We start from the raw sequence: 24505 nt of genomic DNA, 5'->3' as shown, positions 1-24505 counted from the left end.
TTTAGAGTTGTCATACATTTATCACATGATTAACCTGACAATAGCACATATCTGTTACATGTATTTTGTATTACACTGGGCGGAAATACAATATTTTCTAACAAGATACTTGAGGTAAAACATTTTTTTAATAGAGGTTCACCATTATGGCTCCCTTTCCAGTATATGAACTAAATGCATATATGCAAAACATTATTCTAATTAGCTCCACCCGAAATAAGGCAAACAATAATCCCCAGTGTGTTTTGCAGTTCATTTTGGTATGTTCACTTTCACATATACATTTATTTAACAGACACTCTTATCCAGAGTGACTGCTAGTCAGCGCATTCAACTAAGGTGTCATAGCAAGTAAAAATGTTTCTGTAACCATTGAGAATGTTGTTGCTGTTTGGGTCAGCTACTTGCAAATGTATTTCTGTATTTAAAAAAAAAATGCATTTTTATTAAATACATTTCAAAATGCAAATATTGTTTATTTTGATCCATTGATCTTTATGGTATTTTGTCATTGCCCATCCCTGGTGGTAGGTAGAAGCTCAATCATGTGACACGCGTGGGGTAGGCGTTAATGTGCTTTTGTTTATTCTGGCTCACTAGTTTGCGACACGAGGGCGATGAGCTGATACTGTATATAGAAAGGGGAGTGTTCACAATCAAATTTCATCAAACTAAAACAGCGAAGACGATCATTTATCTGTCATAGTAGACACTAGTGGGTGTCGCATCACGATCATACATACTACAATGAGCGGGAGAGGGAAGACAAAAAAGTCCAGCCGGGCCGGCGCAAAGAGTCCAGCCGGGGCCAGAACCAGGGTGTGCCAAGAGTTTACTTCGGGACAAGAATGGTTCCATTGGAGGTTGCCATGCAGTGATGGACACTAAGGAAACGCAACAGATTCCTGAGGAAAAGAAACCCAAGGAGCATAATCAGCCTAAGTGCACCACTGAGGGAAAGCCAACTGTGCCACCAGAGACCGGTTCAAGGATTGTTGACTCACATCAGGATAAGATCCTGTTTACAACACTTGATAAATTAAAGATTAAGAGGACACATAAATCGGAATCATCAAGAATGGTCAATGACGTGGTAAAGTGTATAAGTGACCACATGAAAAAGTGTACAGAATGCTTCAAAGATGTAAATGTTCTGCACACTGGAAGTTACTACGAAAATCTAAAGGTGGGTCATGAAATTAAATTGTGCACCACCAACGTGACCCAATACGGTTGCATGCCTTGATCAATATAGATGTCTAATCCGGACGAATTTGACGTGATGTTTAATTGTCTGGTCGAGCGGGTGGATATTCAAGCCATTTGGGGATGATGGAGCTTTTTATAGCGTGGTATTTAAACGGGGAAAACACCCTCTGGATCGCTTTCTAAATAAGGACAACACGGTATCTGCGAGTAGAATGCTTTCGGAGTTCAGAAAAGAAGTGATAAAGTTTGTGAAGAAACAGAAAGGTGTGTATGACTGCAGAGCGCGCGCTTCCCACATGCATAAACGATTGATTGCTTTGTATGTTGTATAAGTAGAAAAATGGTATATTGAAAAACATTTATTTGCATTTCACTTCTTTCAAGACGTGTTGTTGGAGAAGAAGAAGAAGGGTTGCCCGGCGGTGACCTTAACGATAAACGGGACGGGAACTGTCCCCATCTCACTGGACATTGTTCTGGGACTACAGGTCAAATCGAGCTGGCCCACTTTCGCCCAAGAAGGCTTCAAAATAGACAACTGGCTTGGGACCAAAGTGAAGAAAGAACTTAAGTCACAGTCATACTACCTCGTTCCGAAGTATGAGGGAAAGGGCACGGTGGAACTGGAAGGGGTCTGCGCTAGAGGTAACCATTAGGTCAACAAGATTTACACATAAAACATGCGATCACGGTTGAAAGGAGACGTGGCATGTATGGCCTTTTGCCAAGTTTCCTAAATGTTTTTTCTTATGTTATGCATAGACTCTTGGCGCATCTCATTCTCGCATGTGGAGAAGAGTATCCTAACAAATCATGGCTCCCAGAAGACCTGTTGCGAGGCCAGCGGAATTCGCTGCTGCAGGTAAGTCTACTTTAGAATGTATACTGTAGTCATAATGCCCTGGCAAAACCTTGACAAATTGTCAGCTACAGTACATGGAATCATTAACGAGAAATGTACTTTCCATATAGTAGACCTTTAAATTGTATATTTCTTAATTTATTAACCAAACCCATTTACTTTGATAAATTGTGTATGATCATGTGTGCATGAGGCTGCCCATTTTCTTCCTTCAGGAAGGACTGTCTGAAGCTTCTGAAGCACCTGTTAAGCCTTTTGAAGGCAGAGGACCCTAGTCTGTCCAAGTTCTGTTCCTACCATGCAAAGACCACCCTTCTGCACGCATGCTGCTCCAGGACCAAGGACAGTGACTGGGAGGCGACGCAGCTGGGACCCTGCTTCCAGCAGCTGCTGAGGGACTTTGAGGGCCACCTGAAAGACGGCAAGCTCCCCAACTTCTTCATCCCCACACACAACCTGCTGGGCTCTGACCACGACCGCAAGAGCTGCCAGATCCTGGCCAAGTGCATTGAGGAGAAGCGCAACAAAGGTTTCCCCGTCTTCGGCTAGTGAGTCGGGACTACCTCGATCACTGCACCCTTAGTGACTCACCCAGAGCCCCAATAGACATAAGTGGAGTACAGCTGTGGTCCCATAATGTTGTCTATTCTAAAAGCAAAGGCATAGTCAGGAGGAATTGAAGAGCAGAGTCAGAAGTTGAGATTTAATTCAGATCAGAACAGTTTTGAGTGTTCTCAGAGATGATACATGGAGAAGAGCAGTTGGCTCTCACTCAAATTATAAAAAGGTAATTTAAACAATGTCTGTACAACACTATGAATTATTCAATAAAACAAAAATGTGTAACACAAAAAAGGATGAACGCGGGAGTTTCCAGAACTGAAGTTGCAAGTTGCTTCTTCCTCTCCTGAAAAATTAAGAAACACAGATTTGACAATTGGCAAAGGGATATTGGACTCTAGGGGCAAACATGAGCTGTCGGTGAGGATTTTAACGGTTTAAAAATAATACAATTCAGGAAATCTTGCTACGAAGTACGTCAACACCAGCTATAATTGGTGTGACCACTGTCATATTATCGGACTCAAACCGTCTAACAGAGAGAATGTGATGTGAACACACTGAGTGTTGTGTTTTCCACAGCATTTGTATTTCTGTTCAGCTTTTTCCACCAAAAGCAGTTTCTTTGTTAATAGCCATGCATTGGAATTTAAGGCCCAAGGGCAGTAGTGTTTTCAGCTGAATATCAATAAATTGCAACGTGTATGTGCCAAATATCCTACTTTTAAATAAAAGGGAATAAATAGCAAAGATGTCTCATCTGTGAACCCAAAGGACTAGACTATTGTTGACACATCAGCCCTTCTCTTCACACATATGCTTAACCTGTGTACCTGTAATGGCTTAGTTAGACTCTCCTGTCTCTTACTCCTCTTCCCCCTCCTCCTCTGGGGCCGTACATCTCCTTCTCTCGCTTGTGCTTCTCGTATCTCTCCGCCATGAGCACCAGCTCATCAGGTACCTCCTACACAGGGATTCAGGTTCAATCCAAATATGTCTCATTTGTTAGACAATGTGAATTCTGTCTCGTGTGTGAGAGCGAGCAGAGTACCTGTCCAGACCTCTCCAGGATGGGGATCAGGTCAGCAGCCTTCCTCCAGTCTCCTCTCGTTACCAAGGTGATAGAGGCCCCAGAGCGTCTACCAGTTATGAGAAGAGGAAAAAATGTTAAACTGTCAATGACACATCAGAAAAAAAATATTCGACAATTAGTGAAGAAACATGCTGATATCTCTTGAAACAGCTCAGGTAGAGAAAGGAGACCCACACACACACACACACACACACTCACCCTGCCCGGCCCGTGCGACCCACGCGATGCACATACTCTTCAATGTTGCGTGGGAAGTCAAAGTTGAAGACGTGTGTGATGTCCGTGACGTCCAGCCCTCGGGAGGCCAGGTCAGTGGCCACTAGGATACGGACAACACCTATGGCAAAACACACACGTACATACACTACATGGCCAAAGGTATGTGGACACCCCTTCAAATTAGTGGATTCGGCTATTTCAGCCACACAGGTTGCTGACAGGTGTATAAAATCGAGCACACACCCATGGCACTCTCCATAGATAAACATTGGCCGCAGAATGGCCCGTACTGTTGACCTCTGACTTTCAATGTGGCACCATCATAGGACGCTCACCATCATAGGACGCCACGCCACCTGCCCTGCTAGAGCTGCGCCGGTCAACTGTAAGTGCTGTTATTGTGAAGTGGAAACGTCTAGGAGCAACAACGGCTCAGCTGCGAAGTGGTAGGGCACACAAGCTCACAGAACGAAAGAGTGCTGAGGCATGTAGCACGTAAAAACTCTGGTCATCGGTTGCAACACTCACTACAGAGTTCCAAACTGCTTTTGGAAGCAACGTCAGCACAATAACTGTTGTCGGGAGCTTCATGAAAATAGATTTCCATGGCCAAGCAGCCACACATGCCTAAGATCACCACGTGCAATGCCAAGCATCGGCTGGAGTGGTGTAAAACACGTCGCCATTGGACTCTGGAGCAGTGGAACCGTGTTCTCTGGGGAGATGAATCACGCTTCACCATCTGGCATCCGACAGACTAATCTGTGTTTGGCGGATGCCAGGAGAACGCTAACTGCCCGAATGCATAGTGCCAACTAAAGTTTGGTGGAGGACTAATAAATGGTCTGGGGCTGTTTTTCATGGTTCGGGCCCTTAGTTCGAAATCTTAACGCTACAGCATACTATTACATTCTAGATGATTTTGTGCTTCCAAATTTGTGGCAACAGTTGGGGTGGCCCTTTCCTGTTTCAGCATGATAATGCCCCCGTACACAAAGCGAGATCCATACAGAAATTGTTTATCGAGATCAGTGTGGAAGAACTTGACTGGCCTACACAGAGCCCTGACCTCAACCCCATTGAACACCTTTGGTACGAATTGGAACACCGCCTGCGAACCAGGCCTAATCACACAACATCAGTGCCCAACCTCACTAATGCTCGTGGCTGAATGGAAGCAAGTCCCCACAGCAATGTTTCAACATTTAGTGGAAAACCTTCCCAAAAGTGTTGAGGCTGTTATAGCAGCAAAAATGGGGGGGTGGGCGACCAACTCCACATTAATGTCCATGATTTTGGTGTCCATATACACCTCAATTACCTCCGACCCCTGCACATGGAGTTGGAACCCCATGTACTCATTGTGTATTTATTCATTGTGTTATCTTTCTATAGCTAAAGAAATATATCAAACCCAACATGCAACAATTTCATTGATTTTACTGAGTTACAGTTCATATAAGGAAATCAGTCAATTGAAATAAATGCATTAGGCCCTAATCTATGGATCTCACAACACTGGGCAGGGTGCAGCCATGGGTGGGCATAGGCCCACCCAGTTTGGAGCCAGGCCCATCCAATTAGAATAGGTTTTTCTCCGAAAAAGGGCTTTATTACAGACATAAATAATCCAGTTTCATCAGCTGTCCAGGTGGCTGGTCTCAGATGATCCTGCAGGTGAAACAAGGTGGAGGTCCTGGGCTGGCGTGGCTACACGTGATCTTCGGTTGTTAGGCTAGTTAGACGTAGTGCCAAATTCTAAAACAACGTTGGAGGCGGCTTAGGGTAGAGAAATTGACATTCAATTCTGGCAACAGCTGTGGTTGACATTCTTGCAGTCAGCATTCCAATTGCACACTCCCTCAACTTGAGACACCTATGGCATTGTGGTGTGTGACAAAACTGCACATTTTAGAGTGACCTATTATTGTCACCAGCACAAGGTGCACCTGCATAATGATATGCCCCACCTGTCAGGTGGATGGATTACCTTCGAAAAGGAGAAATGCTCATCAACAGGGACATAATCAAATTTGTGCACAAAATTTTAAAGAAATGCGCTTTTTGTGCGTATGGAAAATTTCTGGGATCTTTAAGTTCAGCTCATAAAACACTTTACATTTCGCGTTTATATTTTAGTTCAGTATATTATTTTTCCACTTCTCTCTGCATTGTTTGGAAGGGCCCATAAGTAAACATATCACTGTTAGTCTACAACTGTTGTTTACGAAGCACACACACAAAATCAACCACACTCGTAGAGAGATGAGGTATGTGGCAGGGTCTCCAGTCAATCACGGACTACAAAAAAAAACAGCCCCGTCGCGGACCACGATGTCTTGCTCCCAGACAAACTAAACAACTTCTTTGCTCACTTTGAGGACAATACAGTGCCACTGACACGGCCCGCTACCAAAACCTGCGGGCTCGCCTTCACTGCAGCCAACGTGAGTAAAACATTTAAACGTGTTAATCCTCGCAAGGCTGCAGGTCCAGACGGCATCCCCAGCCGTGTCCTCAGAGCATGCGCAGACCAGCTGGCTGGTGTGTTTACGGACATATTCAATCAATCCTTATCCTAGTCTGCTGTTCCCACATGCTTCAAGAGGGCCACCATTGTTCCTGTTCCCAAGAAAGCTAAGGTAACTGAGCTAAATGACTACCGCCCCGTAGCACTCACTTCAGTCATCATGAAGTGCTTTGAGAGACTAGTCAAGGACCATATCACCTCCACCCTACCTGACACCCTAGACCCACTCCAATTTGCTTACCACCCCAATAGGTCCAGAGACTACGCAATCGCAATCACACTGCCCTAACCCATCTGGACAAGAGGAATACCTATGTAAGAATGCTGTTCATCTACTACAGCTCAGCATTTAACACCATAGTACCCTCCAAACTCGTCATTAAGCTCGAGACCCTAGGTCTCGACCCCGCCCTGTGCAACTGGGTCCTGGACTTCCTGATGGGTCGCCCCCAGGTGGTGAGGGTAGGTAACATCTCCACCCCGCTGATCTTCAACCCTGGGGCCCCACAAGGACGCGTTCTCAGCCCTCTCCTGTACTCCCTGTTCACCCATGACTGCATGGCCATGCACGCCTCCAACTCAATCATCAAGTTTGCAGACGACACTACAGTGGTAGGCTTGATTACCAACAACGACGAGACGGCCTACAGGGAGGAGGTGAGGGCCCTCGGAGTGTGGTGTCAGGAAAATAACCTCACACTCAATGTCAACAAAACAAAGGAGATGATCATGGACTTCAGGAAACAGCAGAGGGAGCAGCCCCCTATCCACATCGACGGGACAGTAGTGGAGAGGGTGGAAAGTTAAGTTCCTCTGCGTACACATCACGGACAACCTGAAATGGTCCACCCACACAGACAGTGCGATGAAGGCGCAGCAGCGCCTCTTCAACCTCAGGAGGCTGAAGAAATTCGGCTGGTCACCAAAAACATTCAAACTTTTACAGATGCAAAATCGAGAGCATCCTGTATCGCCGCCTGGTACCTCAACTGCTCCGCCCACAACCGTAAGGCTCTCCAGAGGGTAGTGCGGTCTGCACAACGCATCACAGGGGGCAAACTACCTGCCCTCCAGGACACCTATACTACCTGATGTCACAGGAAGGCCCAAAAGATCATCAAGGACAACCACCTGAGCCACTGCCTGTTCACCCCGCTATCATCCAGAAGCGAGGTCAGTACAGGTGCATCAAAGCAGGGACTGAAAAACAGCTTCTATCTCAAGGCCATCAGACTGTTAAATAGCCATCACTAACATTGAGTGGCTGCTGCCAACATACCGACTCTAGCCACTTTAATAATGGAAAAATGTATGTAATAAATGTAGCACTAGCCCCTTTAAACAATGCCACTTTATATAATGTTTACATACCCTACATTACTCATCTCATATACTGTACTCTATATCATCTACTGCATCTTGCCTATGCCGTTCGGCCATAACTCATTCATATATTTTTTATGTACATATTCTTAATCATTCCTTTACACTTGTGTGTATAAGGTAGTTGTTGCCAAATTGTTAGATATTACTGCATGGTCAGAACACAAAGCACAAGCATTTCGCTACACTCGCATTAATATCTGCTAACCATGTGTATGTGACAAATAACATTTGATTTGAGATGACTAGTTAATATGATGCACTCTACATGCCTGACTTCTCCAGGAGGACACTTAATCCACCTCCTGGAGAGCTAATCTCCTACAGGAGCCAACCCTAATCTAGCACACCCGATTCTACTAATTAGCTGCACACCAGAACCTTGAATAGTGAAATCAGGTGCGTTACAACGGGGTTGAGGCGAAAGCCTGCAACCCCAGTAGCTCTCCAGGAGGGTTGGCTACCCCAGCTTTAAATATACATTAAAACTCGTTTTTCAAACACTCCACAAATTACTTGTTAACAAACTATAGTTCTGGCAAGTCGGTTAGGACATCTACCTTAAGCATGACACAAGTAATTTTTCCAACAATTGTTTACAGAGATTATTTCACTTATAATTCACTGTATCACAATTCCAGTGGGTCAGAAGTTTACATACACTAAGTTGACTGTGCCGTTAAACAGCTTGAAAAATTACAGAAAATGATGTCATGACTTTAGAAGTTTCTGATAGGCTAATTGACAATATTTGAGGTGTACCTGTGGATGTATTTCAAGGCCTACCTTCAAACTCAGTGCCTCTTTGCTTGACATCATGGGAAAATCAAAAGAAATCAGCCAAGACCTCAGACAAAAGATTGTAGACCTCCACAAATCTGGTTCATCCTTGGGAGCAATTACCAAATGCCTGAAGGTACCTTGTTCATCTATATAAACAATAGTACGCAGTATAAACGAGTAAAACAAGTACAAGAACAAGTATAAACACCATGGGACCACGCAGCAGTCATACCGCTCAGGAAGGAGACGCGTTCTGTCTCCTGGAGATGAACATACTTTGGTGCGAAAAGTGCAAATCAATCCCAGAACAGCAGCAAAGGACCTAGTGAAGATGCTGGAGGAAACAGGTACAAAAGTATCGATATCCACAGTAAAACGAGTCCTATATCGACATAACCTGAAAGGCCGCTCAGCAAGGAAGAAGCCACTGCTCCAAAACCGCCATAAAAAAAGCCAGACTACGGTTTGCAACTGCACATGGGGACAAAGATCATACTTTTGGAGAAATGTCCTCTGTTCTGATGAGACAAAAAATATAACTTTTTGGCCATAATGACCATTGTTTTGTTTGGAGGAAGAAGGGGGAGGCTTGCAAGCCGAAGAACACAATCCCAACCGTGAAGCACGGGGGTGGCAGCATCATGTTGTGGGGGTGCTTTGCTGCAGGAGGGACTGGTGCACTTCACAAAATAGATGGCATCATGAGAAGGAAAATTATGTGGATATATTGAAGCAAGCAAAATGGCTTAAGGACAACAAAGTCAAGGTATTGGAGTGGCCATCACAAAGCCCTGACCTCAATCCCATAGAACATTTGTGGGCAGAACTGAAAAAGCGTGCGTGAGCAAGGAGACCTACAAACCTGACTCAGTTTCACCAGCTCTGTCAGGAGGAATAGGCCGAAATTCACCCAACTTATTGTGGAAGGCTACCCAAAACGTTTCACCCAAGTTAAATAATTTAAAGGCAATGCTACCAAATATTAACTGAGTGTATGTAAACTTCTGACCCACTGGGAATGTGATGAAAGAAATAAAAGCTGAAATAATTATATTATTCTGACATTTCACATTCTTAAAATAAAAGTGGTGATCCTAACTGACCTAAAACAGGGAATTTTTACTCAGATTAAATGTCAGGAATTGTGAAAAACTGAGTTTAAATGTATTTGGTTAAGGTGTATGTAAACTTCCGACTTCAACTGTATATGCCATTTAGCAGACGGTTCTATCCAGTGACTTACAGTCATGTGTGTATAATTTTTTACATATCGGTGGTCCCAGTAATCGAACTCACTATCTTGCCGTTGCAAGAGCCATGCTCCATCAACTGAGCGCCAGAGGACCACTGACCTCAGATCAGTGGTTAGGGATTACTTATCAACCTACTTTCTTTGAAGTCCTTGAGCGCCTCCTCGCGGTCACACTGTTCCCGGTCCCCATGAAGACTCTGTACTGCCAGGCCCCGCAGACACATGTCACTGGACAGGTCGTCACACCTTTTGGTAAGAAATCAGAAAACCTTCCTAGTACTTGGTGATTGATTAACCCTTGTGTAGTCTTAACATTCTGTATACTCCCCTTGTCCTAAGGGTAAAAAATGACCCGCCTTCACGAAACCCCTAAAATAAAGCAGCTTAATTGAATTTTAAACCCCAAATCTATTTTGCATGAAGAAACAACCGGTCATTCATCACAAACTTTGTGAATATCTGGGTTTTCACAATGCAGAAAGACTGCATTTAATCAGTGGACACCACTCGTTTTTATTACAACACACCTGTCATAATTGTTTTCTTTACTAAAGTAGAGGTTTATTATTATTGCTAAAGGTACTGCATAGGTGTAAACATTTTTTTTGCAAGAGATAGTTCTTATATAGCCTAAGAAAGTAGCAGAAATGTGCAGAAAGTAGTTTTGAATGCATTTTATTGAAGGGAAACAATGTCTTCAACTTCTCTGGCAACGTAGTGATATATTCTTTATACTGTAGAATGCTGAACTCAACTACAAAACACTAGTCTTCTCCCATTTTTTGAACCATTGCCCCACCCACAAGGTGTATAAACAACAATAATAAAATAAGATGTGAAGAACATAAATCAAATCAACTCTAATTAGCACATGTAGGACAGTATGCAAGTGTGTGTGCATGGTATTTGGTATTTTATTAGGATCCCCATTAGCTGTTGCAAAAACAGCAGCTACTCTTCCTGGGGTCCACACAAAACATAATACAGAATGACATAATACAGATCATCATTAGACAAGAACAGCTCAAGGACATACATTTTTAAAGGCACACGTAGCCTACATATCAATACATACACACAAACTATCCATGTCAAATAAGGGAGAGGCGTTGTGCCGCGAGGTGTTTCTTAATCTGTTTTTTGAAACCAGGTTTTCTGTTTATTTGAGCAATATGAGATGGATGTTCCATGCAATAAGGACTCTATATAATACTGTACGTTTTCTTGATATTGTTCTGGATTTGGGGACTATGAAAAGACCCCTTGTGGCATGTCTGTTTTTTTCTAACTGTGCCAACCACGGTGCATGGACTTTGCAGTATTTCACATGTGCAGCACATAGCATTTGTTTTACAGTCCTTCTTCGGGGGGCAGAATTGGCATCTCCTCCTCTTGCCTGCCCCAGCTGCAGCCTCAGGTGGATCAGGACAAGATTCAGCCCCTTGGACAGCTTTCACAATCGCTGCAGAGGCTGCTGTGCGGGGGAGGCGCTCCCTTCTTTGAATGTGTGGGGTTACATGTGCCTTTCCCAGCTGCTCCAGGAACACGCTCCTCTTGTTCCCACTTATCAGGCATCCAGGTAGGGTTGATCTTGTTCATATCACAAAGGCATTGTATGGAGGACACATCAATTATGTTATGGAAGATGACCAGGGGCCAGTCATCCTCCTGCAACTGTAAGTTCCAATCACCTTGTCCAGGTTGTCCACGCCTCCTTTGTTGTGGTTGTAGTCCAGGATGATAGCTGGCTTCCTGTCCTCACAATCACTGATCTCAGCCGTTTAGTGCAGTGTGCTCAGAAGCACCACATTCTTGTTCCTCTTTGGGAGGTAAGAAAATAGAGTGGTGGTCAACATTGCTCATCACATCAGACCTATGATAAAATGAAAACTGGTGTATGATAAAATGGCTTCGAGGCTAAATAAATTCTTCACCTGGCGGGAGAGATTGGGAGACTGCAGTACCAGGGAGAGAAGATCAGCATCTACCCTATTTGGAGCATTTCTCTAATTCTTCTCTGCAGATCCTCAAGCTCAGGTTGGATGGGGAGCGTCGCTGCACAGCTATTTTCAGGTGTCTCTAGAGATGTTCAAAATCAGGTTCAAGTTCGGGCTCTGGCTGGGCCACTCAAGGACATTGAAACTAGTCCCAAAAAACATCCTCACAGCACCATGCTTCACCGTAGGGATGGTCCCAGGTTTCCTAAAGACGTGACACTTGGCATTCAGGCCAAAGAGATCAATCTTGGTTTCATCAGACCAGAGAATCTTGTTTCTCACGGTCTGAGAGTCCTTTAGGTGTCTTTTGGCAAATTCCAAGCGGGATGTCATGTGCCTTTTACTGAAGAGTGGCTTCCATCTGGCCACTACCATAAAAGGCCTGATTGGTAGAGTGCTGCAGAGATGGTTGTCCTTCTGGAAGGTTCTCCCATATCCACAGAGGAACACTGGCGCTCTGTCAGAGTGACCAACGGGTTCTTGGTCACTTCCCTGACCAAGGCCCATCTACCCACGATTTCATTTTTTAAAAGTTTTTGTAATACATTTAAAATAAGGCTGTAACAAAATGTGGAAAAGTGAAGGAGTCTGAATACTTTGCAAATGCACTGTAGGTGTGGGGTATAAAGATGAGGTAGTCATTCAAAAATCATGTTAAACACAATTATTGCACACAGTGAGTACATGCAAGTTATTGTGTGATTTAAGCCAATTTTTACTCCTGAACTTTAGGCTTGCCATAACATTTTGTAAAAAAATTCAAAAAACATAATTCCACTGACATTGTGTGTAGGCCAGTGACAAAAAAAATTATCTCCATTTTAAATTCAGACAGTAACAACAAAATGTGGAAAGTCAAAAAGGTGGGAATACTTTATGAAAGCACTGTACTTCAGTAAAAAATGTTGAGATGAGAAATAAATGGAATACCTACATAAAGATGAGATCCTCCTCTCTCCCACCATTACAATAGTAGCTGCTTTCAAAACTGGGTTTCCCCATGTTTGCATTTTGGGTTAGGGCAGACACCTTCATGCAGGAATCAGGATATTAATGTACTGCAGCTTACAGTTTGACCAAATTATGGTTTTAGCCACCCCCCAAATAGAACAAATGTTTTGACAGAAGTGTCCAGCTAGAATTTGCAGCTTGCACCTGTGAGAACAATTAAAAATCGAACTCGCACAGCCAAATCAAAGTGTCGCATAATGCGACTAAATGGTTGCACAATGGAGCCCTGCCTTACAGTCAGTGACAAAGCTTTACAGGCAGGAGGTCAGCGACCTGGCAGTGTGGTGCCAGGAAAACATAACTAAAACATAGCCTGTGTTTAGTTTTCCTGGAAGCGCAAATAAAAGCCACACCTCAAAACAGTGCTCAGTCTGTACGAAACAGCCTGGAGGGGTAGGTTGGGACACCCACTGTCTAAATCAAACCAGTGTGGGCTGCTGCATACACAGTTGAGTCATACAGGTTCTCTCGTTTGGGCAAAAAAAGCATCCTTAGTCTTCTCCTCCGAGACCCGGAAACCAGTAAGTGGTCGAGGAGTGTGTCATTTCATTAGTAGGCAAACAGAAGTGTATAGCCACCTTTCATTGAGGATACTCACGTGTATCCTACCGCAGAAGAGTTTAGAAATATGCCACATCCCCCGACTCAGTTGTGTTTCGTCACAGGAGAAAAACCATGCACATTTAAAAGCAATAGTCTACTTATTGTTTCATCTATAAAATGTCTTGCATAACTAACTGAAATTGTTTTGATCATTTTATACATTTATTTTGTGACCGAGCCGTGTAAACGTCATTATTTTGGGACCCAGCCCTGTAAACGTCATTATTTTGGGACCCAGCCCTGTAAACGTCATTATTTTGGGACCCAGCCCTGTAAACAACATTTTTTTGGGACCCAGCCCTGTAAACATTATTATTTTGGGACCCAGCCCTGTAAACGTCATTTGCCCAATGACACGCGAGTGGAGAAGGACCGTCTCATTTCAAGCAAGTGGAAGCGAGAGAGGACAGAGGAGAGGCCATATAACGCAAGCAGTAAAATTACATTTAAAAAACAGATGAAAAAAAACACCTTATGGAACAGCGGGGACTGTGAAGCAACACAAACATTGGCACAGACACATGCATACACACAATAACATACGCGCTATACATACACATGGATTTAGTACTTTAGATGTGTGGTAGTGGTGGGCCTGAGGACACACAATGTGTTGTGAAATCTGTGAATGTATTGTAATTTTTTTTTTTAATTGCATAAATTGTATTCATTTTGCTGGACCCCAGGAAGAGTACCATAATAAATACAAATATAACGAGTGCCAGAATCAGATACAATAACTGCTAAAATAATGACTTGGCAATCTCTCTCCAGTTTTGGTCATTTATTTTCCTCAGTTCACCCATCATGTTGTTTTGCTGACTTGGACATATGCGATGGGTAGAACTCTTACCTCTTTTCGCCCTTGTGAAAAGTCCACTTAACCTATCAGAAGCAAGGTGGAGCTACTACAATATCCATTACACCAAGGCTATTCAACTATATTCTAAGGGGGACATATGTTTTAAAAGTTAACTGGAGGGGTGCCAGACATTTGACATGCAATTATTCTTCTAAAGAACTGTATGAAAAATAACACACATCATATAAAGCACTTAAAATTTTGATAAAAGTAATTAGGTCATTTTAAAATCCTCTGAAAACAAAGTGTTTACTTGGATTTTTGCCAGGGATTTCTTTCCAGATTTTTTTTTACACCTATCCAATCTTATACCTACGTAATTCTGTCAAATATACATGAAGTGCCTCTAGAATCGGACTAGAGATTATCTCTAGTTTTCTCAATGTCTCGCTGCCCATCAATGTCTTGCTGACATTGGACATATAACAAGGAGAGAACAGAGGGGTGCAGGGCAAGACTCACATTATCTTCTTGCCTACGAAGATGAGCACTTTGTCCTCAGGCTCCATGTTGTGGACGAAGTTAAAGAGATAGGCCTTCTTCTCCTCGTCTTGACAAAAGAGAACAGTCTGCTGCACTGTGTTCACAGCCTGAGAGAGTAGAGAGAAACCTACAGATTATTAGGTTGGGCAGGGACAAACATGAGTGCTGTTAATATTTTTTATTTAACTAGGCAAGTCAGTTAAGAACAAATTCTTATTTACAATGACGGCCTACCAAAAGGCAAAAGGCCTCCTGCGGGGACGGGGGCCTGGGATTAAAAAAATAAAAAAATATAAATATAGGACAACACACACATCACAACGAGAGATACAACACTACATAAAGAGACCTAAGACAACACAGCATGGTAGTGACACATGACAACAACATGGTAGCAACACAAAAACAGGTACAAACATTGGGCAAAGTCAAAAGCACAAAGGTCAAGAAGGTAGAGACAACAATACATCATACAAAGCAGCCACAACTGTCAGTAAGAGTGTCCATGATTGAGTCTTTGAATGAAGCGATTGAGATAAAACTGTCCAATTTGAGTGTTTGTTGCAGCTCGTTCCAGTTGCTAGCTGCAGCGAACTGAAAAGAGGAGCGACCCAGGGATGTGTGCTTTGGGGACCTTTAACAGAATGTGACTGGCAGAACGGGTGTTGCATGTGGAGAATGAGGGCTGCAGTAGATCTCAGATAGGGGGGGAGTGAGACCTAATAGGGTTTTATAAATAAGCATCAACCAGTGGGTCTTGCGACGGGTATACAGATGACCAGTTTACAGAGGAGTATAGAGTGCAGTGATGTGTCCTATAAGGAGCATTGGTGGCAAATCTGATGGCCGAATGGTAAAGAACATCTAGCCGCTCGAGAGCACCCTTACCTGCCGATCTATAAATTATGTCTCCGTAATCTAGCATGGGTGGGATGGTCATCTGAATCAGGGATAGTTTGGCAGCTTGGGTGAAAGTGGAGCGATTACGATAGAGGAAACCAAGTCTAGATTTAACTTTAGCCTGCAGCTTTGATATGTGCTGAGAGAAGGACAGTACACCGTCTAGCCATACTCCCATGTACTTGTATGCGGTGACTACCTCAAGCTCTAAACCCTCAGAGGTAGTAATAACACGGAAGAGGAGCATTCTTCTTACCAAACCACATGACATCTGTTTTGGAGGCGTTCAGAACAAGGTTAAGGGCAGAGAGAGCATGTTGGACACGAAGAAAGCTTTGTTGTAGAGTGTTTAACACAATTCGGGGAGGGGCCAGCTGAGTATAAGACTATCATCTGTATATAAATGGATGAGAGAGCGTCTTACTGCCTGAGCTATGTTGTTGATGTAAATTGAGAAGAACGTGGTGCCTAGGATCGAGCCTTGGGGTACACCCTTGGTGACAGGCACTGGCTGAGACAGCAGATTTTCTGACTTTATACACTATACTCTGAGGTAGTTAGCAAACCAGGCCAAAGACCCATCAGAGACACCAATACTCCTTAGCCGGCCCACAAGAATGGAATGGTCCACCGTATAAAAAGCTATGGCCAAGTCAATAAAAATAGCAGTACAATATTGCTTAGAATCAAGGGCAATGGTGACATCATTGAGGACATTTAAGGTTGCAGTGACACATCCATAACCTGAGCGGAAACCAGATTGCAAGCCCGAAAGAATACTATAGACATCAAGAAAACCAGTCAGTTGATTATTGACAAGTTTATCCAACCCTTTTGTAAACAGGGCAAAATAGAAATAGGCCTATAACTGTTAGGATCAGCTTGATCTCCACCTTTAAATAGAGGACGAACTGAGGCTGCCTTCCAAGCAATGGGAACCTCCCCAGAAAAGAGAGACATGTTAAAAAGGTCAGAGATAGGCTTTGCGATGATAGGGGCAGCAACCTTAAAGAAGATAGGGTCTAAACCATCTGACCCAGATGGCTTTTTTGTGTCAAGTTTAAGGAGCTCCTTTAGCACCGCGGACTAAGCACCTCGGAATAAGCCAGGGCTTGCAATCAATCCAATTGTGGGTTATAGGCATTGCGGCTTTAAAAATGTTCCCGCGTTCGCAGAGATCCCATTCACGGTAAACGCAACATGTCCACTTAAATCGGAAATTGCCTTTAAAAGCCACAATACATATAACTCTTGATCAGATTAAATCCCGGCCTAGGTCTTAACACATCCCATTCATTTCTTATTTATTTGGAATGAGCAGCAGAAGCATTAGCTCCACTCACAGCCAGGTCCAGAGTTCCCACATACACCATCATGGGGTTCTTCAGGTACGTCTTGGCCAATCGTCTCACTCCCGTGGGCCAGGTGGCACTGAATCAGCCAATCGGAGAAGAGACAAGACATTAAGATGGGCAAAGATCAACAAAAGAATGGTAGGCATTTAACTCTTACAAAACAGATGAGCTATATACACTGTGGAACTGAACGTTGATACAGTTGTAGTCCGTCTGAAGTAACGGGGTGTTCGCATCTTAGGGTCCTTTTACCTGGTCATCATAGTCTGCCTGTCCGGACGGACGTCCAGAAGAATTTTCATGATTTGAGGCTCAAAGCCCATGTCAAGCATCCTGTCTGCCTCATCCAGCACCTAACACAAAAACCCCCAGTTACACACATGCTCACATGCTACCAGCAATATACAAAGCCACGCACAAATACAGTCGTGCGCATACACATTCTCACCACTGCCCCCACACATACACACACCAGGTAGGTGATGGAACGCAGGTTGATCAGCTCGTTCATCTGCAGGTCGTTAAGCCGGCCAGGCGTGGCGATCACAATGTCTACTCCAGCTGAGATCGCTTTGATCTGGGCCCTGCGGTCTCCACCTCCATAGACACACACACTACACAGAGACAACACAGAGGGGGAAGCTCTACATGCAGACATCTCACCTGTAGGTCATAGTATAGATGCGATCTCTTGAAGCCCTTGTGGTTTCATAAGTAGCGTTAGTAATATAGGTATGGTACCTCAATAAGCTAGTGTGTATTATGGTGTTAGTACAGTAGAATAGATGTGGTGCTTGTTAAAGCCCTAGTATGATAATTCTATACAGTGTTAGGAGCACGTATGGTACCATTTGAAGCCCTTGTAGCTGTACTTGTTGCACTCTGACTCAATCTGCAGAGCCAGCTCTCTAGTGGGAGTCAGAACAAGCATACCAGGGCCGTCCTGCTTATCACGTTTTCTGTGTAAACCATACAGGCACAAATGTAAAAAATGCCACACACCCACAAAATGTAAAGAATGCCTATCCCATTATTTCTGAACTACACATGACCATTAGGGGTAGGGGTCAATCTTGGAATGAGCAATTGTGTGAAAGACGCATGGCTGGAAGAAATACCAGTACGGTGGTAAAAACTTACACTGGCTGGCCATCCATGTGAATGAAGCCAGGTAGGAGATAGGCCAGTGTCTTCCCTGTGCCTGTCTGGGCGATCGCGATCAGGTCATCTCCTTTCAGCGACATGGGCCAGGCTTGAGACTGGGACAGGGGGACAACTGTCATGGGAATGACACTGACAACATGGGAGTTATAGTGCAACTGTGTATGGTACTAAGTATCAAATGTGGATTTATTGTTAGTGAAAACTAAATATTTTCTCACAATAAAGACCGTGTGAATGACAGAGGCGTAACAGAAACTCAGTGCATGCATACTGAAAATAACTACAGACAACAGTAAGCTATGAGTCATCAAATAGCAGGCATAGACCCCTGAAAAAATGTTGTTCAGTGAGCTTCAAAAGGGCGTTTCCCAATAACATCTATCACATTTAAAGTTTCAATGTCAAGTGAACAAGTATAACGAAATGCCTTTTTTTTGCCAGCGCCAAAATGTCTACTGAATTATGTACACGTTCACTATTTCCCACAAATGTAAACATATTGGATTGGTGGAGGCATGGGATAGAGTTTCCAAAATATTTCTAATACCAGCCATTTCCTTTTAATTCAATCAGTGAAGGAAAGTGAACAAGTAAACACTTTGAGGAAGTAGAGAATTGGGAAGTATTATTTTCTAATTCTCTTAATCCATAGTGCTTTTCATTTCTATATTTTGCAGGAAATCAACTGTAATGTACCCATTAAGTTATTGTAAATCATCAACTGTAATGTAGCCAACATTTTGTTGGGGTTAAATATGTCCCAAAAAACACATATGTCTTATATCTCCTAGATATAGGACAGACACTTATTAAATGACTGTCTTTTTGCCATTTATGAATGTGTTATTCAATGCGTTTCTATGGGCTATAGTAGTAAAGGTCATATTCAATATTTTGAAACTAAATATTTATTTTGATAACTAAAGGGGTACTACAATATAATGTCGAAATGATGCATGGTATCAACATCTTAAGTCAATTCCATATGTTAGCTTAGTTGAACCGCTCCCATCATGCTCCAACTTGAAGGGCATGGAGTGAGTGCACTATATTGGTCAGTTCAATTTGGAGTGTATTGCTCATCTAAATTGGTCAGTGAAAATCACTCAAGTCTTTGCTCAGAGACGGTCAAAGATTGTATACAAACAACACTAAGGTTTTGGAAGGGAGGTTGGACTCTGATTGAATAAGGACCTGGATAGGAGTTGGCTTGGCGAAGCCGACTCTGACAATATTCTCCATGATCCCAGGATAGCGCAGGAAGGCTTCGTCGAACGTGACCACAGGGTTGGGAAAGGAACGCTTCTCCCCTTCTCCCTCCTTCAGGTCATCCACAAAGATATCGTTATTCGCTTTCCTACGGGAAGAGAGGGTGGAATTAGTCAGGAATATAGTTACTTTGCTTTCATGTAGGTTGGTACAAAACCAAAGTCTACTGAGAAGAGTTGATAACATTTTACTGAGCAGAAAAAATAAAATAAAATAGAACTCAGAAAGTGGATAGATAAACAGCATCCTCTGCTGGACAAGAAATATACCTCCATTGAGACAAAATTAAGCCCTCGCCCCCAACTTACCTCCATGCCTTTACTTCCTCTTCACACCGACTGGCTACAATCTCTGACTCAAAGTAGAAATCCTTCTTCAGAGGTGGGAGATCTGCAGAAATCCCAAATCAAAACGTTCTATTCAGCCACTAAGAACTCGATCAATCAGAATACTGTCATGTAAGAACACAGGAGAATCAAGTGTAGGAACAGTTGTCAATCAACAGTGGCACAGTCCCGGTGTGTGTTGTGCGTGCGTGCATCTCCCCCACTCACCCTGCCACTTCAACTCCTCGTATTTGTGCCGGTTGGCCCTCATGGAGACCCAGTCGATGGCCTGTGGAGGATTGTCCTCCACAGACGCCTGCAGGGCTGCAGCTGACCAGATGGAGCTGCTCCTGCCTCCGCCACCAGCACCCCCAAATCTTCCACCTCTAACCCCAAATCCTCCATCACACCCAGGTTCTGAGAGAGAATGCAATACACAAAGACAAACTCAGTCTGAAGAACTAGTAGTGTCGTTCACCGGACAATACAGGAGGCCGTTATAGCAGGGAAAGCCTTCATTGAAAGCAGACAATGAAACGCTTCAGAGAACTCTATACTGTAAGAACACTGACTTGATACAGCAAAAGATGTGATGTTAGTGAAATTAAAAACGTGACAGGGCAATTCCACCACTTTTTAACCTCATTTTCATTATCTCCAGCACAATAACATTTCCACATTTTGTAATATAAAATATTAAGTTAAAACAGTTCTACCCGATGACATCAAAAGTTAAAACATTTTCAACAGTGATTTTCAAACACTATGAAATTCACTGTAACGTAGGGAACAAGAAAATACCCACCCTCTGGCTAGAAAAATGGCTGCAGGTTTTGAAGATCACCGTTTTGTTACTTTTAATCTTACCATATGTTTATGTTTTAGGACCTTTATATTTTTACATTTTAGTCTTTTAGCAGACGCTCTTATCCAGAGCGACTTACAGTTAGTGCATCTTAAGATTGCTAGGTGAGACAACCACATGACATTTCTCCTCAATAAAGAAGTTAATCAGCAAAGAGTGCTAGTAGGGGGTAAAAAGTAAAGTGCTAGTGTTCGGTCACAAAAGGCATTACATAAAAAAAAGATACAGTACCAGATGACAGCTTTGCCCAGTCTTGGCATTCTCTCAACCAGCTTCATGAGGTAGTCACCTGGAATGCATTTCAATTAACAGGTGTGCCTTGTTAAAAGTTCATTTGTGTAATTTCTTTCCTTTTTAATTAACCTAATGCATATTCTTAATGCATATTCTTGATACCATTTGAAAGGAAACACTTACATTTGTGGAAATGTGAAATGAATGTAGGAGAATACAATACATTAGATCTGGTGAAAGATAATACAAAGAAAAAAACATGCGTTGTTTTGTATTTTTTTTGTACCATCATCTTTGAAATGCCATATGTATTATTCCAGCCCATGCGAAATTTTGATTTTGGCCACTAGATGACTGCATTGTATGTGCAAGGTTTTAGACTGATCCAATGAACCACTGCCCAAATGGTTTATTAATAACTTTAAGTTCATAACTGCACGCTCCTCAAAAAAATAGCACGGTATTATTTCACTATAATAGCTACTGTAAATTGGACATTGCAGTTAAATTGCCAACAATTTAAGCTTTCTGACAATATCAGATGTCTATGTCCTGGGAAATTCTCGTTACTTACTATCTCATGCTAATCGCATTAGCCTACGTTAGCTCAACCATCCCGAGGGGGACCCACCAATCCTGTAGAGGTTGTGTTTGAGCCCATCACTTGTGTTATGAATGATAAGGTAGGGTTGGTATACAGAAGATAGGGCTATTTGGTAAAAGACCAAGTCCATATTATGGCAAGAACAGCTCAAATAAGCAAAGAGAAACAGTCCATCATTATTTTAAGACATTCAAGGACTTTGAAACTTTCAATTGCAGTCGCAAAAACCATCAAGCACTATGATGAAACTAGCTTCTCATGAGGACCGCCATAGGAAAGGAAGACCCAGAGAGTTACCTCTGCTGCAGAGGATAAGTTCATTAGAGTTACCATCCTCAGAAATTGCAGACCAAATAAATGCTACAGAGTTCTAGAAAACGACATCTCAAAACCAACTGTTCAGTGGAGAAATGCGTGAAATCAGCCCTTCATGGTCGAATTGCTGCAAAGAAAACACTACTAAAAGGACACCAATAATAATAAGAGACTTGCTTGGGCCAAGAAACACTAGCAATGGACATTAGACCGGTGGAAATCTGTCCTTTGGTCTGATGAGTCTAAATTTTAGATTTTTGATTCCAACCGTCGTGTCTTTGTGAGACGCAGAGTAGGTGAACGGATGATCTCCGCATGTGTGGTTCCCACCGTGAAGCATGGAGGTGGTGGTGTGATGGTGCTTTGCTGAGGACTGATTTATTTAGAATTCAAGGCACACTTAACCAGCATGGCTACCACAGCAATACGCCATCCCATCTGGTTTGCGCTTCGTGGGACCATCATTTGTTTTTCAACAGGACAATGACCCAACACACCTCCAGGCTGTGTAAGGGTTATTTTACCAAGGAGTGATGCGAGTGCTGCATCAGATGACATGGCCTCCACAATCACCCAACCTCAAGCCAATTGGACCGCAGAGTGAAGGAAAAGCAGCCAACAAGTGTTCAGCATATGTGGGAACACCTTCAAGACTGTTGGAAAAGCATTCCAGGTGAAACTGGTTGAGAGAATGCCGAGAGTGTGCAAAGCTGTCATCAAGGCAAAGGGTGGCTACTTTGAAGAATAGAAAATATATTTTCATTTTTTTTAACACTTTTTTTGGTTACTACATGATTCCATGTGTTATTTATTAGTTTTGATGTCTTCCTTCATTATCATTCTACAATGTCAAAAATAGTAAAAAGAAAAGAAAAACCCTTGAATGAGTAGGTGGACAAACATTTGACTCGTACTCTGTGTGTGTGTGTATATATATATATATATATCTTTATTTTTAACACGCTGTTTTCAAATATGTAGACACTGGTTTGGTGCTGGAGATAGCAAATGAGGTCGAATTAAAAGTTGAAAAGTGGCCTTTAAGACAAGATCAAAGTAAATGCAAAAAGCTATAGTTGAAGAGGTCCTTCAAGAACACATACTCACCGGCCAGTTTATTAGGTACACCACCCCATTCACAAAAATGGATCGCTCCTACAGACAGTGAGTTACGTGGCTGGCCATATAAAGCAGGCAGACAGGCATCCAGTTACTGTTTGATTGAACGTTAGAAGGGGCAAAACAAGTGACCTAAGCGACTGAGCGTAGTATGATCGTAGGTAACAGGCTCACCGGATCCAGTATCTCAAACTAACGTCCTTCTGGCCTTTTCACACACATACGACAGTGTCTATCTAGGGTTTACCGAGAACGGTGCGACTAACAAAAAACATCTAGTAAGCGACATTCCTGTGGGCGAAAACAGCTTGTTGATGAGAGGTCGAAGGTGAATGGAAAGAATAGTGCAAGCCAACAGGCAGGCAAATAACATCGCAGTATAACAATGGTGTGCAGAATGGCATCTCAGAAGGCACAACTCGTTGATCCTCATCAAGGATGGGCTATTGCAGCAAAAGACCACACTGGGTTCCCACTCTTACAACTAAGAACAAGAAGAAGCGGCTCCAATGGGCATGAAATCACCAACACTGGACAACTGAGGAGTGGAAAAACAATGCCTGGAACATGAGAGTTAAGTTTACTTGAGTGGCATGAGCAGTTCCCAGACCTCAATCCAATATAGCATCTTTGGGATTAGATGGAACGGGCTGTTTGCAGCATGAATGTACCGCCGTCCAATCTGCAGTTTACAGTACCACACTCAGTGCTCTCTCCCTTTCCTATTGGTTTAAGTGTGTTTTACCTCTGCGGAATCCCCCAGGGCCATTGTCTCCGGCTACCAACTCCTCGATCATCTCTCGGGCCTTCTGCTGAACCTTGCTGCTCCCAAAGATTTGCACCTCACCCTCATAGTCCCCCTTGCTGATCTACAACACAAACACATGCAGGGAGGTTAACTCTACAGGGGGAGGGCAATTGATTAGGTGCAGTGTAGAAAATGTGTCTTTGAACTGTCTTCAAAGTTGTTTCAGCAGTTCGCAAAATTAGCACGACACGAGCTGAATTAAGTGTAAAAGGGTTTGAAAATAAACAGCTTGGTTTAAGCTCAGTGCCCCATTGACATTTCAGAGATTCAAATATTTCTCTCAGAAATAAGCGTAAAACAGGACATTTCAAATCAAATTAATATAAAAAGCGTACACTAAAAAAGGAAATGTCATGTCTGCAAATCGATATCAATCTTACCTCGATTGTTTTATGTCCTGCGGATTCGTGAAGAAAGATGACGAGTTCAACAGGTTAGTGAGCCTGTCAGATAGCCAGTAGCCTTAATTCTGGCACAGAATTCAGCCTAGCTGACACAATATAATTTTCCAGATTTTTACCACTTTTCTGGCCTCCATTGATTTGAATGTTGCGGACTGGACGTCTGGGGTCATAAAATTAAGATATATATTTTTTTTTATGGATTTCAGAACCCCAAAAAAAGCCCGCATTTAAAAATGACATTGTTAAAAACTTCATTATGTGTCGTCAGAGCTCCAGTCCGCCCACAATAGTGAC

At 42.9% G+C, this 24505-nt stretch overlaps 2 protein-coding genes across 3 annotated transcripts in view; one reads left to right on the top strand and one right to left on the bottom strand.

Annotated features, from left to right (window-relative positions):
• Nucleotides 1-1298: 1298 nt before the first annotated feature.
• Nucleotides 1299-2738, top strand: cgasa (cyclic GMP-AMP synthase a). The gene is made up of 4 exons (XM_071380165.1): nucleotides 1299-1473; nucleotides 1594-1854; nucleotides 1972-2071; nucleotides 2287-2738. Exons 1-4 carry the CDS (start codon nucleotides 1422-1424, stop codon nucleotides 2618-2620), a joined length of 747 nt encoding a protein of 248 aa, XP_071236266.1. The 5' UTR covers nucleotides 1299-1421; the 3' UTR covers nucleotides 2621-2738.
• Nucleotides 2739-2748: 10 nt separating this feature from the next.
• Nucleotides 2749-24505, bottom strand: part of ddx43 (DEAD (Asp-Glu-Ala-Asp) box polypeptide 43) — a 31374-nt gene continuing 9617 nt past the window's right edge. Inside the window, exons 3-17 of one of the 2 annotated variants that reach the window (XM_071380163.1) lie at nucleotides 23745-23868; nucleotides 20091-20279; nucleotides 19845-19926; nucleotides 19462-19624; nucleotides 18244-18362; nucleotides 17952-18062; nucleotides 17576-17717; nucleotides 17356-17456; nucleotides 17092-17179; nucleotides 14828-14955; nucleotides 10029-10138; nucleotides 3924-4062; nucleotides 3684-3771; nucleotides 3466-3596; nucleotides 2749-2978 (exon numbers count right to left, since the gene is read on the bottom strand). In XM_071380163.1, the coding sequence (XP_071236264.1) occupies nucleotides 3480-3596; nucleotides 3684-3771; nucleotides 3924-4062; nucleotides 10029-10138; nucleotides 14828-14955; nucleotides 17092-17179; nucleotides 17356-17456; nucleotides 17576-17717; nucleotides 17952-18062; nucleotides 18244-18362; nucleotides 19462-19624; nucleotides 19845-19926; nucleotides 20091-20279; nucleotides 23745-23868 (1701 nt within the window). In that variant the 3' untranslated portion in view covers nucleotides 2749-2978; nucleotides 3466-3479. The remainder of the gene's footprint in view (nucleotides 2979-3465; nucleotides 3597-3683; nucleotides 3772-3923; nucleotides 4063-10028; nucleotides 10139-14827; nucleotides 14956-17091; nucleotides 17180-17355; nucleotides 17457-17575; nucleotides 17718-17951; nucleotides 18063-18243; nucleotides 18363-19461; nucleotides 19625-19844; nucleotides 19927-20090; nucleotides 20280-23744; nucleotides 23869-24505) is intronic. The other variant, XM_071380164.1, reaches the window with a different exon arrangement.

This window comes from Salvelinus alpinus, chromosome 32 (assembly GCF_045679555.1).
Source record: "Salvelinus alpinus chromosome 32, SLU_Salpinus.1, whole genome shotgun sequence".
Lineage (NCBI taxonomy): Eukaryota > Metazoa > Chordata > Actinopteri > Salmoniformes > Salmonidae > Salvelinus > Salvelinus alpinus.
This window is presented reverse-complemented; position numbering and strand designations above follow the sequence as displayed.

What these genes read in the sequence shown, in the direction of transcription:
- cgasa (XM_071380165.1), top strand. Translation starts at nt 1,422, where the DNA reads ATGCTTTCGGAGTTCAGAAAAGAAGTGATAAAGTTTGTGAAGAAACAG. An exon ending in GTTTGTGAAGAAACAGAAAG is followed by an intron (nt 1,474 to 1,593) that starts GTGTGTATGACT and finishes ACTTCTTTCAAG; the next exon opens with ACGTGTTGTTGGAGAAGAAG. An exon ending in AGCGGAATTCGCTGCTGCAG is followed by an intron (nt 2,072 to 2,286) that starts GTAAGTCTACTT and finishes TTCTTCCTTCAG; the next exon opens with GAAGGACTGTCTGAAGCTTC.